The sequence below is a fragment of the Nesoenas mayeri genome (assembly GCF_963082525.1).
Source record: "Nesoenas mayeri genome assembly, chromosome: 5".
Lineage (NCBI taxonomy): Eukaryota > Metazoa > Chordata > Aves > Columbiformes > Columbidae > Nesoenas > Nesoenas mayeri.
This window is the reverse complement of record NC_137548.1, coordinates 11,178,603-11,197,620: the sequence shown is the minus strand read 5'-3', so window position 1 is coordinate 11,197,620 and position 19,018 is coordinate 11,178,603. Positions and strand designations below refer to the sequence as shown.

The 19,018-nt window shown below is 48.6% G+C and overlaps 1 protein-coding gene across 2 annotated transcripts; it reads right to left on the bottom strand.

Annotated features, from left to right (window-relative positions):
- Positions 1-9,104: 9,104 nt before the first annotated feature.
- On the bottom strand, positions 9,105-16,160 carry CKB (creatine kinase B; the record flags this gene model as incomplete). 2 transcript variants are annotated; one of them, XM_080345936.1, is made up of 7 exons in its annotated part: positions 9,105-9,283; positions 10,034-10,223; positions 10,914-11,037; positions 12,572-12,743; positions 13,646-13,778; positions 14,703-14,857; positions 15,968-16,160. In XM_080345936.1, the coding sequence occupies 7 exons, from the start codon at positions 16,158-16,160 to the stop codon at positions 9,105-9,107; spliced, it is 1,146 nt and encodes a 381-aa protein (XP_080202062.1). The 2 variants fall into 2 exon arrangements, with proteins under 2 accessions (XP_080202062.1, XP_080202063.1); XM_080345937.1 differs by lacking the exon at positions 15,968-16,160 and adding an exon at positions 15,340-15,942.
- Between the last annotated feature and the right edge of the window lie 2,858 nt (positions 16,161-19,018).

Here is a 19,018-nt window from a genome sequence, read left to right as displayed (position 1 = left end):
CAGAGATTAGTGGTTGGCTTATGAGGTTTTCCCCTTAAGCTCAGTATTAAGTAATGCTAAATGACCTGCATTAAAAATCAGAAGGGAGGATTAATAAAGGCTTAATGGTGGATGTTTGTGTTTGAAAGTGTCATGGGACTAAGAGTGCCGGCAAACAACAAAGTGTTTCCCCCCTCGCTGGTACCCACTGGAAGATATTTCTTAGAATCTTAAAAATTGTTTTACCTTCCTAGTTTCATGAGTCTTTTTAATAACTGTTGCCATGCCCATTCAGCCTCAAAGAGCGCTTGGATTTATAAACGTATTCCACTGTTTCTCTGTATCTTCTTGATGTGTTTATTCCAAATCTCTTTTAGGTAATCTAATACATGATTTTTGGTGGACCCTGCTCAGAGTTGGCTTTAAGTGAAAGTGAGTGAACTGAGCTGAAATGCACATCAGCTGGGTATTTAAACAAACCCTATACAAGGTGGTGTCTCACCAGAGAAGTTGCTCTTGGTGGAAACTTCACTCTTGAACTAAGTTGTATGAAAAATCTTAACATGGCCATGTCGGTGATGAGCAAAATGGAAATGATTGCAAGAGGACAGTGCACAGGTGCCCCAGGAAAGCAATGGCTGAAAGGACATGTTGGCTAAATACAAAGACATGATTGCTGGCTTCGGCATTCATCATATAAAAGTATTTGGGAAAGACACACTGGCCATCTGCTGTCTTCCACCTCTCCAGGGGCTCCAGGTGACCCACCGCTTGGTGTCATTCCTCATCAATACTGCTCGAGCGCTGATCCTTTATTCCTTATGAGTTAAATCAGAATACAACTTTCGTCTGCTGTTAAAACTGTGTTTTATACTGCATGCATGGTTCTTCCCAGCCAGGTGTTCAGCAGTGTCATGCCTGAGCACCAGGACCACCAGGATCAATTCTAAGGAATTTTGAGGGGAGCAGAAGGGGGCTGTGCAGAGGGGTGCTCAGCCCCCAGAGACATCCTGGTTCCCCTGAGACAGGAGAGGCATGCAGCATCTTGCTAGCAATGTGTTGTGGCACCAGGGAGTGATGCACAGACTTAGGTGAGCCCAGGGCTGCACCCCAAAACAGGCAGTCCCCTCGCCTGTGTGAGGACACGGGTGACCACCAGTATGAAATGCTGCCAAGCATCTGCAGCCACCAGTGGGAAGAGAGGCCAGATGCTCCAGGGGAAGCAGCTGGGGCCAAACTGTCCATTCCCCACTGGGTCTGGGGCCTCGGTTTGTCCAAAATTTAGGTTATTGCCAGGAAGTGAGGCACATGAACTCTTCCCCTCTGACAGACTCAGAAACCAGCCCCCATACTGGGGATGCTGCTACACAGCAGCAAGCGGCAGGTCCAGTGGGGATGGACCTTCCCTGTCCCCTGCTGGGGTTGCCCTCATCACCTGGTTCTGTCCCAGCAATGACACAGGCTGCTGCTGGTCAGCGGAGGCAGGCAGCTCCCCTCACGCTAAGCTGCAAGGTCTTCATGCTGCTGACAAGTCTCTTTGCAAACCACAGGGTTTATTGCAAATAAAAACCATCACAAAAAAAAAAATCCCCCCAAAAAAGCAAAACCACCAAGTAAGAGAAAATTTGTAGCTTATGGCTCTGGGTTGGTTACATCCCCCAGTTGCTGGTGGTGAGGTTGGCTCAGCCTTTGGGCTGCATGAGCCCTCAGCCCTGACCCACTTCATAGCAGCCCACAGCATGAGTAAGTCCAAGTGAGCACTTCAGGGAGATGATAACCAGTGGCCAGTTTCGCTATTGCACAAGGATGGCTGAGGCTCACGCAAAGTGTGATACACAGCAGCTGCTGCATTAGTGAGCTTCTCACAGCCCTGCAGAGAGTTGGAGGGTGCAAACCCCACTGGCCTCAACCTCTCCTCTGTCTTAATGCAACCACAAGTGCCTTGCAGTGACAAATGGTCTGTATGGTCACCTGTGGTGAGGGACACCAGCCAAGACACAGCCCTTTGGGACACCACTGCAGTGGGGAGGTGCAGCATTCCCCAGAACTTACCTCCTGCTGCTGGGATAGGGCTTTGTGAGAGTTTGAGTGGAGAAAGTGGAGGTTGGACCTTCTGGGGTGCTGTAAGAGCTGGCATGAGCTGGGGACCATTCTCCGGAGACCTGGGGCAGAATGAGGAGCTGGCCATAGCACCCAGGGGGCACTGAAGCCAAGCACCGGGGACGGCTGGGTGCACTGTGGCGGTTTCACACACGTCCATGCATGCCTGGTCTTGCACTCCCACCTCTGCTCTCCTCAGGCCTCCTGGACAACTGTAAGAAATCCTCAAGCCTCTCCTGAGGTTTTCAGCAGTGGGAAATAGCCGATCTGTCCTTTCCACCCTGTAGGTAGGTGCAAGATTTGGGACAGTGCCGGGACCCCACCAGCCATTCCTCTGTGGGAACAGAGAGCACCCCGTGCCACCCACCAGATGGAGGAGAGGAAGCGGTGCTGGCAGCAGCAGGTCCCCTTGGACAGGCAGGAGGGGCATCCCAGAGGCAGAGGGAAGGTAGGAAGGCAATTATTCCAGCTCCGGGGAAAGATCATCCTCAAGATGCTCAGCAGTGTTTTGCCTTAAAACTTTGACTTATAAAAAGAAAAAAAAAAAGCCATCACTCTCCCACAGCGAAGTGCTGGAACTCCGGGGCCATGAGCGCTCCCATCCATTGCAATCCTCTTCTCATGCACAATCCCATGGGTATCTCTGCAGCTGTCTCTCCCCAGACAAGTCCCAGCTTGAAGGCTGTTACAGCAGCGATGGTGTCCCAATGCCCTTTGCTGAAGACAGCCCACCTGTGCATCTGCATGGTCCCATGGCTCTCCTGTTGTCCATCCCCACAGGAGACCTCTCCTCTCGTGCCCATCTGGACACGTTCAGTCACTTGCTCCCCGCGTGTCCCTCCAGATCAGCTCTGCCAGCTTCCCAGCAACCGTCAGCCGCTCTGCCCAGCAGCCCAGGAACATTGTCAGCCCAGGAACATCATCAGCCCAGGCGGTGATTAGTGATGATTCAGGGGATTTCACCACAGCCATCGAGGGAGATGGGCCAGTTTCTGTGGGTGGACGCAGGCTGGCCCACGCTTACTGAAACACTAGTTTTCCTGCCCGAGATGACTTCACCACCCAGTGCCCTAAAACCAACTCGCCTCTCGCTGCTGTGGTCCCTCCTGCTTTGTCCCAGGCCAGTGAAGCAGGAAGCATCCCTGCTCTGCCGGAGCCGGTGCACGACCTCCATCAGCTCCCACGGGCAGGGCTGGCGCCAGCACTGAACCTGCCCTCGGATTTCCCTCCGTTTTCACTGCACTTTGAATACACAGCAGCGCTTGAGCTGAAAAAAAGTGCTTTTGTGTCCCAACAAAACTGTCCTTGGTGCATGTGCTAACCATCCTGCCAGACCAGGCTAGAGAACATGGGATTTCAGTTGAGTTAATTCACTTATTTTCCAATCTGGGAAAGCTTTGCTGTGCTCGAGTGCTACCATTAAACATCATCACAGTAAGTCCCTGCAAAAATATAAGCTGACACTCCCAAGGTCTCCTCAGCACAGGTGATTCTCCGTTTTACTCTCTGGTCATCAATAATGGACATGGAACAAACAATCAGACTGCAACTATTGGCCAAACCTCGCATCCACCTGCACTAAACACAGTGAGAAGCCAAAATCTTCACAAAGATCTGGGGCTTGCACATGTACCATCTGTCAAATTCATTTTCAGTTCTGGTTTTATTCTGAAATTGCATCACAGAAAGCTTGGGCTTGCCTATTCTGTATTTATAGCAGAAGCTTTAGACATTCAATTAAAAGCTCAACATTCATATTTTACTGAGTGTTACCCTTTCTATCCATTTTCCCAGGTGTTAAGTGTGAGACATTTTGCCCTTTGAAAGTTTATATTCATATATATATTAAAATATATATATAATGTGTATACATATAAATATACGTATGTATATATATGGTTTCTCATAGTCTTACTCACTGGCTGGAGGAGAAAAACAAAACTCTTCTGTAGGTTTGGATGCATCTCTGTTTATTTTTACCCTGTCTGGTAACGCAGATTTTCCCCGTTAACTGCCGATCCCAGCCTGAGCCCACGCTGCCAACTTAATTACTAAACCCACCCTGTGGGTGTCGTAGATACGGCTTCTTACCTGATGCACTCGTCCTGGCTCTATGGAGCTTTTGAATTAAGAAATAAACTGAAGACGTCCTTCAGAAGGCAGGGGACCCAGTGCCTGCAGCACAAACACCTCTGCAGCCCAGGGCAGCCCTCGTGGTCCTGTGCAGCGGCCGCTGGGGCAGAGGTGCTGCTGGGAGCCCAGGGCGAGCAGGCTGGGCCTCGAAATGGAGCTGCTGGGAGCTTGTGTAATTTCTATCTAGGAAAATAAACCCCAAAGGCTGAGAGAGTTGGGGTTGTTCAGCCTGGAGAAGAGAAGGCTCCAGGGGGACCTTATTGCGGCCTTTCAGTACTTAAAAGCGGCCTGCAAGAAAGATGGGGACAGACTTTAGCAGAGTGGATCCAGGCTAGATATAAGGAAGAATCTTTTTACAATGAGGGTGGTGAAACACTGGCCCAGGTTGCCCAGGGTGATGGTAGATGCCCCATCCCTGGGGCATCCAAGGCCAGGCTGGACGGGGGTCTGAGCAACCTGATCTGGGTGAAGATGTCCTTGCTCATTGCAGGGGTTTGGACTGGATGAGCTTTGAAGGTCACTTCCAACCCAAACTATTCTATGATTCTGTGTCAAAGGCAGGGGAAGAAGGTCAAGTGATGCAAGACACCTGGTTCTGATTAGCCCGTCCTAGCAACATCTTGGTCTATGGGGTGTCCTCCAGCACTGGGTTTCACTCCCCCTTCCCTGGGGATAAACAAACCTGACAAAGCCACAAGATGGTGGAAAAGTGCCCTGTCCCACTGCTAGAGCGCTGGAGAAAATGGTCACCCAGGCTATTTCCAGCTTTATAGTTGTGAGTTGTCAAGGAGAGGAGGGAAGGCAGGCCAGCCAGAGGAACACGGAGCAGCCAAAGGAGCCTGCTGGCCTGCTGCTTCCCTAGGGGAAAAAGAAAAGCAAATAGGAGATTAAAAGGCTGTGATGCAGTCTCCATTCCCAGCAGAGTGCCCTGCCCACCACGCTACCACATTTTTTGTGTGGGTGGAGAAAAAAGAAAAAAAAAATCACCCAAACTCCTGCTCGAGCTATTCCACATTGCATAAAAATACAGTAATGTTCATCTGAGGACAGGCTGGAGCCTAAACCTCCTCCCTTCCAGATGGATGCTGGAGACATTAGGCAAGAGCACCTTGGGGATTGGACTAGATGATCTTTTGAGGTCCATTCCAATCCCTAACATTCTGTGATTCCCTTTTCTTCTTGGCCTAGTGATGGATTAATTACACTGGGCAAAATGGAATGCTGCAGGAAAGCATTGCCATGTCCTCAGCTGTGGTTGGGGCTGAGCTGAGCCAAGCTGCGATGAGCTGAGCCAAGCCAAGCTGAGCCAAGCCAAGCTCAGCTAAGTGAGGATCCCTGGCAGAAGGCAGGACCTGAGCAGCAGCCTCCTGAGCCCCAGGCAGGGGTCGCACTGAGCATCCAGCAGATAAAACCACCCTGCTCCATACTTTGTTTTCATGAGAAGAGTCACACAGTTTGGCTAGCTTGTCCCAGGAAGCAGGAGCCCCCCTGGAGCACCTGGACCTCCTCACGAAGCAGTCACCCTGTCCTTTGCCTTGGCTGGGGACACAAGGGAGAGTGGAGGGGGCCTGGCCACTGAACTCAGGCCTGGGAGCTCCCCACAGCATGGCAGGGTGCCCAGGGTCAATGTCATAATGCTGAGCTTACCACCATCCTCCCTGTGGCTTAGTCCACAAGCGGGTGAAAGACCATGAATAATTTTCCAGTAGATAGCACGGAAGGGGAATAAAGAGCATTTACGGGCAGTCTGCTGCCAGAAAATGTAATGTGAGAGGTGAGTGGTTTCCCAAGCAGCTTGATTTCTTGAATAAGGACCCTGGGGTCCCAGCGGGCGATGCAGTGCCGGTGCCACGCGTGCCAAGCAGGCAGGGGACGGGGCTGAATGACTGCAGCTGGCACAGGCAGGGCCCTGCGTGGGCATCGCAGTGTCAGGGCTGGGCAGCGGCTTCCCAGAGGAAAGCAGGAACCTTCAGAAGAAAAATGAAAAGGCAAAAAGAAATGCCACTCGAACACATTGTAAAACCAGTGCGTGTTCTGAGTGCGAGCCGGCCGCTGAGGGACAGCGTGCTAGCCTGAGCAGGATGTGTGACAGCAGCGAAAGGGGACAGCACACGGCCCATGTCACAGCTGGCAAAGCTCAGCTGCTCTCCCCAGCAGCAGGAGGGCAGCCAAAGTCACTGCTCCCCAACCCGCAAGTGAGAAAAATTCATCTGAAACTCCATGGGAAAGCCCAGAAATGCAACACGCTCCTGGATGCTCTGAAGAGCTTCCCAGCCCCTCTCCTCCCCGGCTCATACCCACACACCATCAGTACTTTTTTGGCCAACCAAGGAGCCCATGCGGCACTCCAGGCTTGGTGAGGAACGATGCCACCACCGCTGGGTGTGACGCAAAGCATGAGCTCACCCGTCCAGAGGGCCCCGCCGGCTCCTGCGTCCTTCCCAAAAGCCACGCGGGGTGGGTGGCTCCGCCAGCAAGGCTGATTGCAGCTCCCCTGTATAAAGCACAGCAGCCACTGGTGACATCCCACTCCTTCCCTTGGTTTCAAGCCGAGGCACCCCGACATGTGGCAGCTTGCTGTCGCCCAGCACCATTTCGAGTGCTCCAGATGACCTACTGTGTACGGTTGCAGTATCTGAGTGACCCACAGGGCACGACGGTGAGTAATGCTGAGAATCAAACCAAAGCTTTTAAGGTGAGCGGGTGGGAGGTTTAATTTCTCTCTTGATCACAGGCTTTTAGCATGTCCCAGCTGGGGTAGGTCACTGTGTCCAGCCTTCTACCATGACATGTTCTGAAATATTTTCAATTGCTTTGTACAAGCTGAAACAAAAGCACGGTCGTGTTGTTCCTTGTGGCAGCAACAGGAGGGAACACAGAAAAGGTGGTGGGTGGAAAGAAAACCAATTAAAAAGAAATATTTTCTAGCTGGATGCAAGCATTAAAGACTGGCTTTCTGCTTTGACCATAATTTTTTAACCAGCTACAGGTCCTGCCTCAGACTGTAGGGACCCAGGGGCTACAACAAGACAGATGTAGTAGCTCTGATGGGTTAAGGACACAGGAGAAACACCATGCATAGGGAGACATGTTTTTATTAGTCCAGCTGATATAGCTAGAAAAAAACAACAGACAAGTCTTCAGGCACCTCTTTCCATTAGATAATTGCTGTGAGGACAGTAATGACACCGTGTTGAGGAGAGGCACCACCAAATGAACACTCTGATTACAAGATGCAGCACCAGCTTTTTGCCAAGTGTCTGTGAACAGTGACATGAAGCACAGCAAGGGGGATCTAAAGAATATACAGAACCAACTGCTTGTCTCTTACACCATTTTCCCTTCCCTGCTCTCACAAGCCTCATACGGAAAAAATCCCTGTGCTGATTAATTCAAATACAGGAACACCAACCAGCACAGCAAAAACTCTTACATGTCATCTCCTCTCCCCCACCCAGTTAAATTTGAATCATACAGAAAGCTATATTAAAAAGAAAAAAAAGTCACACCTGAGATGTTCACTCAGCCTTTCCCTCACCAAAATTCAATGAGCTTAACCACAACTGGAGTTGTCACTTCAGCTACGTGACAGCCTGCAATCACAGCCTTAGAAATATCACAGCCTCTACAAAAGAAAGCTTCAGTTGTCAGCACGTACCTATATAAAGCTGCATGCTGTGAAGCTATGTAGCAGCCTTTCATCACACTCCTCTATAAAAGCCAGGTTTCAGCAGTGAGTAGAGCTGTTGAGCAAGCGCTAATCTGCTTCCAAGGTTGCACGAGCTACAAAAACTGTTGGTACAGGGCCTCTGATGCTCCAAGCTATCAGTACTTTGGGAAAACATTGCTCTTTGAGGTCAATAATGTGATGCTGCCACACAGCAAACACCTGCACACTGACTACAGCCATTCTGGAGAACACACCTGCACAATACAACAGTTAAGCTCACACACAGAGGACAGCCTGAGCTTGCAAACCAGACAGACCCATTTTGGAAAAACACCCAACTATTTAGCCTGTTTTAATTGACTATACTTCTTGTTTTTAGATTCATGGACAACAAGAGTCAGCTGAAGAAAGCTACAGTTATCTGACATTTTCCTGTAACTGGCAGCTTATTGCCCCATCTCTTCCCTGGCTAAGCTGAAACCACTTAGAGCAAAACGTGGGTTTAATCTAAGTTTCACCTCACTCCTTACCCCCAGAAGAGCAATTAGTTGTTTACACCAACTCTCTGCACATCTCTAGATTAAAGATGCAATCTCCTCAGAAACCAGCTTAGTGTTGGTATTATTATGGGCTGAAGTCTGACCTCAGAGCACTTCCCTGCAGTCCCAGGAGGACATGTCTGAAAACAGGAGCCCTTTGTGCCCAGATCTGTCTCCCCTCCCTTACAGGAGACAGCCTGGCTTGCTGCAGGCAGGATAATGACAGTTTACAAGAGCAGATGCACAAGTAAAAGCCTCAGAGGTAGGGCATGTTTGCAGTGACTCATGTTTAAAACTAGTTCTCAAGCTTACAGCAACTACAATCAAGTTAAAATTTCACTTTTGATACTGCTTTAACCACATTTCAACTCGAGTGGGCTGCAACAGCGCAGCCAGGAAGATGTGCTCTAGCGCACGAAACCAGCCCATCTAGCATAACTAAGAAAACCAAGTCACTTAAACATCAAAAGACATTCAGGTAACGCACCTAAGACGTTTCAGGCCAAAACAATAGTTTATTTTGTTTTCAGCAACATCTCAACCATCAAAAAAATAAACTCTAACACAGATGGATGGAAGACTTCTCTACAGTGTAACTAAGGGGGCTCTGACCCCAGGGGTTTGAACTGGAGTGACATTTTATAATTCATCCAATAACTTAGGAAGTATGAGAACAAAGTGCTTTATTTCTGAGCTGGCATGAGGTCATCAATGGACTGGCCTTTTTCAAGGCGTTTCTCCATTTCAATGAGCAGCTTCACACCATCCACAACCATCTGTACCAGCTCCACCTCAGAGAAGCCAAGACGATCAGCATTGGAGACATCAAATACTCCTCCGACAGCAGCCGTGTCCACACCACCTAGAACAAGAGATTTAGTTAGAACACTGACCGCTGCTAGAGCAGGCAAGTCCACCCTTCTTCCCTCCTTTGCTTGAGGTGGGAACACAGCAAGACAATTCTCTACAGCAGGGGTGTCAAACTTATCTTCACCATGGGCCACATCAGCCTCACAGTTGCCTTCAAAGGGATGAAGGTAATTTTAGAACTGTATGGATGTAACTACTCCTACATTTACACAGTCCTAAAATTACCTTCGCCCCTTTGAAGGCAACCGGGAGGCTGATGTGGTCCCCGGTGAAAATGAGTTTGACATCTCTGCTCTACAAGCTGCCACTGCTGCCTTCTCCTACATGCAAGCAGATAAAGCTGCAGGTGACACCCAGCACGAGCCACAGAGCACATCATTAGGCCAGCTCTTTGTTATTTGAACACGAGCGATCTGTGGTCGGAAGTACTCACTGTAGCTATTTCCTAGCCAGAAGATACAATAAATCATCCCCATCCCTGCTTACAACAGGAACAGCTGCCATCAAGTCCACCTTACATGGTGCTCAGAACACCACACAGGACATCCCTAGACAGCTAGGTGTAAGCAGAGCACTGGCACCCCCAGCTCCTCCAAGATATTATTTTAAGCCTTTGATCTCTCCACGTGCTTTATAAGGGAACCTTTTGGATGGTCTGACAGGCACTGCCAGTGTAAACCAAGACATAGCTCTAGCTGGTGTTTTAGGGCAGCCTGACTAGGACATCACTGTATCCTCTCACCTGTGCCTCGTTTCTGCAGGCGAAGCTTCTTGAGGACTTCTCCAAACTTCTCATGTTTCCCAAGGTGTGGTAGCTTAATGTGCACACCAGCACGAAGCCCCGTTCCAAGGTTGGATGGGCAGGTCAGGATGTAGCCCAAGTGTGGATTCCACATGAACTCGTAGTTTTTGGACTTGAAGAGAGTTTCTATCTATAAATAGAATGGATGTTTAGAGATTGTTCTCTGCCTGAAGGATGTAGGTCATCCATTAGTGCTCCTTTACAACTGCAATTACATAGCAACAGCCACAACAGTCTGAACAGCTATTTAAGCCCCCTCCATTTGGAAAAAAGGGCCACCAATGAGGGGTTTAATCTTGCTCCTAGCAGTGAGACAACCCAAGTTCTAGCTACACTATGAAAGCTGAAGTCACTATCTGTTGGGAAGCTTGATTTAGTACATGTCAAGCTGGCACATCTGTTAGGATTAGGAATGGGGCTGGTGAGGCTCAGGTTCATATCAAGACCAGAAGCTGAGAAAAGCATTCAGGCAGAAACTTCCATCCAGCTTTGCACATCCACATTCAAGCAATTCTTCCTCCCACCCAGGGTGTCTCAACGCCTGACTTATAGAACCACGTAGAAATCCTTTAAGTACAGTTTAGACACTCGCATAAGAGTTCCACATCAGAAGACATTTTCTACACTTCATAGCCACAATGCTTTGTCAATATAGGTGTTGAAGAGCCTCTGTAACTCTGTACCTCACCAGGGTGTTCCTAGAGACCCAGGCTATTAAACACCATCATGCAGACTCCAGAGGGGCTTCAAGGAGTTTGCATTCTTGGCTCTAAGCTCAGAAATGTACCATCTGAACCTACAGCTCAGGTAACAGACTCACCTTTGTTAGCCCAGTACAGAAGCGGTTAAAGACTTCCTTCATGTTGCCACCTTTCTGCATGGAAATAACTCTAAGGTGATCCTCCTCATTGATCCAAACAAGGAAGGTCTTCTTATCATTGTGCCTAGGAGACAAGGCAAACAACTTGTCGGTCCCACCTGACATTTTCAAGGTAATTTTAATAGCACCAAGTTTCCCATCATTGTACCTTTTAATTTCAAGGCTCACTTAGTTGCTTCTTATCTTACTTCTTTTGCCCATGCAGGACCTAACTGAGCTAAGCTAGCAGTTTTTACTCTGCTCTTTCCAAAAAGTAGTTTGAATCATCCTATATCTAAACAGGTCAGAATGAATAATAACATGACATTAGCCAGTCCTAGAGTATCACACCCTGAAATTCGGTCATCCCTCTAGTTCATTGGAGTTTACAAATTTAAGAGATTTTGTCTGTTCAGCAGCATTTGCAGAAGGGTGATCAGTACAGACTCTGAGGCAGTGCTGTACAATGATGTTCATATTGACACCACATTGACAACATATAACAAAGCCTTTAATCAGAATTTTGTCTGATTCTGTTAAACTGCACTTTGTACCTTATCAGAGAACTAAGTTGAGTTTTCACTATTAATTTTAGATCAGGGTTCTTCAAAGAAGCCATAAAAACTTCTGAACATCCACGGGCCCTTCTTGTCCTATCTTGCAGCAAGTACTATCATCAATATTCATCATGCTGATAACTCCTCAGCTTGGTTAGGATCAAAAATTAACTAGTACCTGAGGAAGTTATTTATGCAGACAACACCGAGACTTTACACTTCAAGCATGTAATTAGTCATGCTCAGATGACAGCACTATCTAGTGCTGGCAATCTACAGGTAGATGATGCAATCTTAAAGGTGACCTACAGAAACAAAGCGTGCTTCCCAGAGTACAACTCAGAGTACTGAAGCAGCTACAGTAATAAGATTGGAACATGCCAGTTGATAAAAAAACCCTAGCCCTTAGCTCACAAGTAGTCAGTTAATTATGTTGCAGAAGCTCCTGAGATGTAGAGTTTTATGTAGGTGACCTACATCTGACAAGCAGAATCCTTCCATTTCACACCTCTGTATCAGTCAAATTCCGTCCCCGCAAGTCTCTGGGGGAAGGGGGTGAAATCTTATCACTAGGACAGGTAAAGCCACATTAATCCAGCATCAGGTTTTTTCTGCAAGCAGCAGTGATGAGACCACAAGGGAGCAACTGTGCACCCAGTATCAAGTCTGAGCTAAGACAACACTACGGTTTGTTACCACAAGTTACTTCTAAGCTCCTGGGACAAGAGCTGAGTGGAGCAGCACATCTACTGCTTTGGAAGTGATCTGCTTTCATATGCTGATTCAGTTATTATCTGGTGCTTCACCAGCCTGTGCTGGTAGGCTCTGGCTGCAGACTAGCCAAGCTGGCTTGTTCCTACCAGCCCCACGTGGTGCACAACACTTCTCCAAATCCTGCTGGTTTAGATGCAACTTCCCCAGAGGATACCACACAAGTTTCTCATTAATTTCAGTAATACAAGTTCAGAAGCTGCCATTCCAAACAGTATGAGCCACAATCAAAACAGCAAGATTTTTTTTTGCAGGGACTTTGTACGACTCCTCCCTCCCAGGCATACTCACCAGATACCCCTGGCATCAGGCCAATCTCTTGCCATCCCAGATGCCAACAGAAGAGGAGAAACTGGCTTGTCAAACAAGAAGTGATCATCAATCAGCTGCTGCTGCTCCGCATCAGTCATGTTCCTCAGAGCATAGTACTTGCCCTTGAGATCACCATCCAGGCTACCCAGAGCTGAAAGAGAGAGTCACTTTTAGGATGGAACTAGAGGTGCCAGACATTCCCAGCACTTGAGAGACCACACACGAAGTATGGCAATGCCTGATCTGCTTGGTTTGGTTCCTCCCTTGCTTTCATCTGCAATGGCAATGCCTTTGCAGCATTATAGAACTTAATGCAGTATCAGATGATGTGTCTGCACCTTCTAGGCTTATACAAGTAGCCTTTGTTCCCTTACATGCAATATAGAATCAGTACTGCTGCTTAACTCTACCAGTGGAGTGCTTTCTTCCAAGAAGAATCAAGGTCATGAATATAACAAACAGTATTATTCTAGTCAAGGACTGCCCTTGAGAGATTCTGGGACAACTACACTCTCAGTCTTCAGAATTGCACCTTGGGTGTATCCTTTCCTCTTTCTTAATGGAGTTGGGAAGCAAGAGAAAAAACCTGCAGCTGAGGAGTTCCACTGAAAACTAGGGCTTACTCCAGTCAACTGCACATTTGGAGCAAAACTACACCTCTAAGCAAGCTGAATATTAATGACAGTCAATTAAAAGCAGCCACAAATTACTGCAACCATGACTCAAGCCCTGAAGTTGCTACATATGTGTTACATTTCAGGTTTGAGCCACTATGAGCCAACCTCTTTCCCCACACACATAGAAAGAAGTTTTCAAGATCAGCAAAGGTCACCTTAAAGCAGTCCAGCTTCCCTCTGACATCTGCTCTTGCTCTCAGCTACAAACTGCAATGCTGAGGCAGCTCTAATGTAAATTTCCAGGGAAAGCTCCATGTCCATACTAAGTCTTGAGGGAGGCAGCTTTTGCCAACTGCCTCCGTTTTCAAACTGCAAAGAACACATCTTGCACAAACGACATAAGTGGTTTCCCAGATGCACCCAGTTCTGACTTTACCTTCCACAGAGAGCTTTTCGATAGCCCGCCTCTCTCCTCGACTGCAGTGCGGGGGAAGACAGAATCCACGGATGCTCCTACCAGTTCTGACACGGGAACTCAGCACGTAATTGGGATCCAGGTCATCACCTCCCTACAAGATTAGGAAACCAGTGAGTACAATCCTGTGGCCAAGATACCAACCCTAAATACATGTAGCTCCCATGCCTTTAAGTGTGCACGTTATATTTGAGATATTGACCACCTGGCCTATAAGCCAGTGTCTTACTTCAGGATTATTTTCTTCAGCATTAGCTCAAGTATCTGTATAACACAACCCTTGTTTTGAGGCTAAGGCTATAGCTACCAAGTACTGCTAGAAGACAGGGATACCACCAGACCATCAGTTTTATGTCCATTTCACACAACAGTCTGGGCCTCTGTTACCCCTTCAGATCTGCAGTTTATAGGTATCAACATGAGGCAAACTCTTGCTGTTTAGGTAGGTGTTTACTCTTGCAAATGAGAATTATTCACCATTGTCATCCAAAGTCTCATATTTTCAATATGACCTATGGCTAGCCAATCAACATGGCATCAGGAATTCCTAGGAATTCTGCAGTAACATTTGAAATCCATAAAATGGGCAGAAATCCTTCTTCTACCCATAACAATGCCTACTGTTCTATAGTTTAAGACCACCAGGTAATACTTAAGAACCAAGATCAGATAACAGAAAGCATTAAGTTTGATGGTAGTCCTTGACTCCTAGGACAGCATTGTTTAGCTTTACTACTACAGCCCACAATTCATGGAAATACATGTTGAACATGTTTGGCATGACCTACACTGCAGCAGCACGTGGAGCAAGCTCCTGCTGCATGCCAGCTGCCTGGTTCTGCCCAGCCCAACATCCCGCAGCAGCAAGCTCTGAGGTCTGATTGCATAGACACACAGCCTGGGGGTCTGTGCTGGTTGAAAGTGAGGGGGCAGAGCCTCAGCAATCAGTTTAAGCAGCCGCCAACAACTTTACCCAGTCCTCAGAGCAGTAGGCATCAGTAATTGATCAAGTTTATACCTGCAGGTTATCAGCATTCAGGTCAGTCTTGTGCTGATCAGTTGGTTTGTAGCCACCATGTCTGTCTTCAATAACTGGATCAAAGAGTTCCTTAAACACCTCATAGGATTCTTCATCACCAGCTACGCATCCTACTGTCATTATGAAGGGATGGCCTGGAGTGGTAATAAAGGCAGAAGAGCTAAGTTTGGGTAATGTTTGGCTGTACTCCAGTGCAGCACTAACCAGGCGAGTTCTTTAGTGGTAGGTCTAGTCACTTAGAAACGCATTTTACATAAAAACATTTGGAGAGACCCTACGTTTTACACTTCATCCAGTTAGCCAAATGCACTGCCATGGAAACCCATAAATGTTGCCATTAAACCACACTCATTTGTCAAGCTTAGTTTAGGACAAATTTGCACAGCACATCCAATTTCACTAGCTAATTTAGACCACCAGATAGAACTTTGTCTAAACAATCATGCTTTGCTGTAAGCAAGCATACTTTGCCTTTTGTTCCTTCTGCTACAGACAGAGCTGCACTTCTGTAGGCTACTCATAAATACCACCTCCACAAGATTAGCTTTAAGTCACCATATTCAAAAGCACCAGTTACTTCAGCTGGCTCACACGGAATATTCTCAACGCATTTTACCCGGATTATCAACCCCAGTCTGAATGACATCATCCAGGGTGAAGCCACTGGGCGTGACTCTGTCTCTCAGTTTCTTGTATAAATCCAGGGTTAGAACTTTGGCCATGTGGTTGTTGTGGGCGCTCAGGTCCGGGTACTCCTCATCAGGAGGCAGTCTCTGATTATTTAGTTGGGCCATTTTGATATTGCTAGAGTAAAAATAAATACTGTAATGTTAACATGTAAATACATCTGCTCCCCCTTGTTTCATAGAAGTGCTAGAGAACACAACATAACCAGTTTGGAATAGGAATAGACCAGAACAGCCAGGTAAGCCCACATTCTCCCCCACACACTTGTGTTATAATTAGAATTCTTTTTTTTTTTTTTTTTTGTTCAGATTGAAAGTATTTAGCAGAGCAGTTACATAATTGAAGTGTCTGGGAATTGATATGTCAGATCACAGCAAGGAACATGGCTTGATAGAACAAGGCCTCTTTTAACAGAGCCATGCGTTTAGAGCCGTCTCTCAACGCTTTACAAGATTTGCCTCAGCAGCTCAAGAGCCTTGGGTGCTGTTGTCAAGAAGCACTTCCATTAAGGAGGGGGAACAGATCATCATGCAGATCTAACCATCCGCAGCCGTTACCTGGGTTGTCAACCCCAGTCTGGATAACATCATCCAGGGTAAATCCACTGGGAGTCTGTTTATCCCTCAACTTCTTGTACAGGTCCAGGGTCAGCACTTTGGCCATGTGATTGTTGTGAGTGCTCAGGTCAGGGAACTCATCATCAGCACAGTACTTCATCTTCAGGAGGTTGTGGCTGTTTGAGAAGGGCATGTTTGACCCTACGCAGTCACTAGGGGAGAAAGAGGGGAAGCCCATCACTGGGGGCTCGGCAGGCTGCTGAACCGCCCGCCCTGGGAGCCTGGCACCCAGGCAAGGTCACCTTGGCTGTCGTCCCACTCGTGCCTTCTACACCTTTGTTACTTCACCACCTTCCACAAAGAGCCAGGAAAGAGGAAAGAAAAAAGTTCTTCACCTCCACCAGTCTTGCCCCGTCCTTAAACATCCCAGCCGAAAGGGCAGGGGTTCTCCCCGCTCCGCCGGGGCACCGCGCGGGTGAAGGGAAGCGCCCAAGGTCGCACGGAGCGGCTGTGGCAGCACCGGGCAGACCCCGCCGGGGCTCTGGGGATCCGGGCCGCCGGGGGCTGGGGGCGCTCGGCCGCGCTGGGATCCCGGGCCGGGCGGCAGGTGAGCAGGGCGGCACCGCGGTGCCCTCGGGGGGCGTGCGCGCCTCCTCCCGCCGCTGCCGGGCAGGGGGGGCCCCGCGCGCCCCGGCCCGAGCAGCGATAACGGCCGTTGCTCTCCCGCCCGCGGAGCCGCGGCTGCTGCACGAGGTATGCGCGGAGCGCTGGGAAGCATCCGACAAGCCATTATACAACAGACGGCTCCCTCAGGGGACCTGGCTGGGGCGAGCATATGTAACTACCCTGCTAAATACCGGGTTAATCTGGTTTTAGAGTGGGGGCCGCTCCAGCCGGGGACAAGCCCGGGAAGCACCTGCGCCGCGGCCCCCGCGCCGGCTGCGCACCGGGCGCCCCTGACCCCCGCTGCCCCCCGCCGCACCCACAGCCCCGCTCCCCCATCCTCAGCCACACCGGCTCCTCCCCACTCAGTAGAAAAGAAAAAGGGGAAAAAAATAAATTAAAAAAAAAAAATTAAATCCTATTTTAAAGCTGCAGGATGGCTCGGCTGCCCCGGGACTTACCGAGGGCTCCGCAGCCAAAGCAACGACCTCCGCACCCGCTCAACCGCCCCGCTACTGCCCTCGCCGGAGTGGAGCCCCGGCGCAACTGCCGCGCCTCTCTTATATAGAAGGCGAGCCGCCGCCCCATTGGCCGCTATTTATAGCCCATTCATTCCATTGGCGCAGGCGGGCGGTGCGAGCGCCCTGTCGCGGGCCGGGCGCAGGCTTGCCGCCATTTTGCGTGGCCTCGGGGAGGCAGTGCGGCGGCTGGGGCGGTGGGATAGTGGGGTGGGGCTGGGGCCGCTCCCGCTGCGGAAAGGCCGACGGTGGCCTTGGTGGCATCATTAAACACGTAAACGCGTGGGGAAATCCATCCCCGCGTTCCATCTACTAAGGGTTGCATGCAGGTGGCGGTTCCTTTGCGCACCAAGACAGGCATATGGGCTGTTTCCTTTGAGACTTTGCACCTTGGCTGAGGGTTCAACAATGGATGTCAAAACCTGTCATCCTAAAAGACGGGGTTTGTGGTGCCGGGACTGGCATTCCGCGAGCTGTGTGCATCGCTGAGCTGGCTTGGCAGGAGCCCCCAGTCCGGCTGTGGGAGCAGTGGCCTGATTGTGCTCAGGAAGGGGCTGCACCAGCTTGTGCCTCGCCCCTGCCTGCAAGGCCGTGGGCTCATTTTACAGTTTAACTTGAGTCTAAGTGGGGTGGTTGTGTAAAGCACAGTGAGGCTCCTGCTCTTGCCACGTGCCAAAAAAAACCAACAAACCACTTCAGCCTTATTGATGTGTGGCTGGTCTGCTGAAGACAGGATGCTGGGATTTGACCCACCTAAAGCTCACCTGAAATTCATTATAAAATAGTGACTTCCACTGGTCTCTTTGTAGGAATGAGCTGGGTTTGTCCCAAAGCTAAGATGCAGCTGAGAATCCCATTGTTTGCAGAAATAAATATATTAACAACGCTAACGACGATCTTGATCTCACTTTCACCTTTACATAATAGTTCCTTTATCTTTCCCTGACGTGCATTTCCCACAAGAGAACCCACATTCATTCTCCTGTCCAAAGAGTGTACTTAGCCCGTGCAGGCGTATCTGAGCCACAGAGTTGCTTTGTTTGACACGCGTTGTGAGTGTCGGGAGAGATCAGCTAAAACTCTTTCCCCACCACAATTCTTTCAGCACCACAACCAGTACCCTCACCCCAACAAAGAGAGGCACGTGCACATCACAGAACTGCTTAGGATTAAAATAATAATAATATAGAGGAAATCATTACAAAATAAAACACACAGACTGCTTCAGATAAACATGTGTTGTGTTTGGCTGCCATCCAGCTTTCCGAGTTATTCCAGGTCTGATTGATGGACTGAGATGTTGGGTACACAGATCTCCAGTACAAGCCAAGGGCTCGGTGTCTGTTCTCCTACCTCCCGGATCAAAGAACAAATACTCTCTCTAGGTCTCCTCTGCTTTTTAACCTCACAAAATCTTCCCCAATGTTTTACTAGTTTTTCAGAACAGTCTAAGTTGCAAATAATGACATCACTAAGCAAGTATTAAATGAATGCAAGTGTAAAATCGTGCCCAGAGTCCACAAAATAAGTGTAATATTGCTGGATGACCTCAGTTGCAAACGCAGTTCTGATTGTGGATTTGTTTTTAAACTAGAACACTCTATTTCTATTTTTAATTTAGAACAATAGAAATAAAACTAAGAGCATTTTCTTTCATCGTATTTTTGTGGTGCTTTTCTTCACACACACACAAGAAAGCGTATCAGGGTAGGTACTAAAGGCTCCCTCTGTCTTATTCCACAATCTACTGTCACACAAACAGAGAAGCAATCAACTGTTTTGTACCATAATCCTTCTGTGGATTCGTGGAGTCAAGGTCACCCCAAGAACAAAAACCCAAGGATCCATTTCTCCTCACTGGATATGCCCT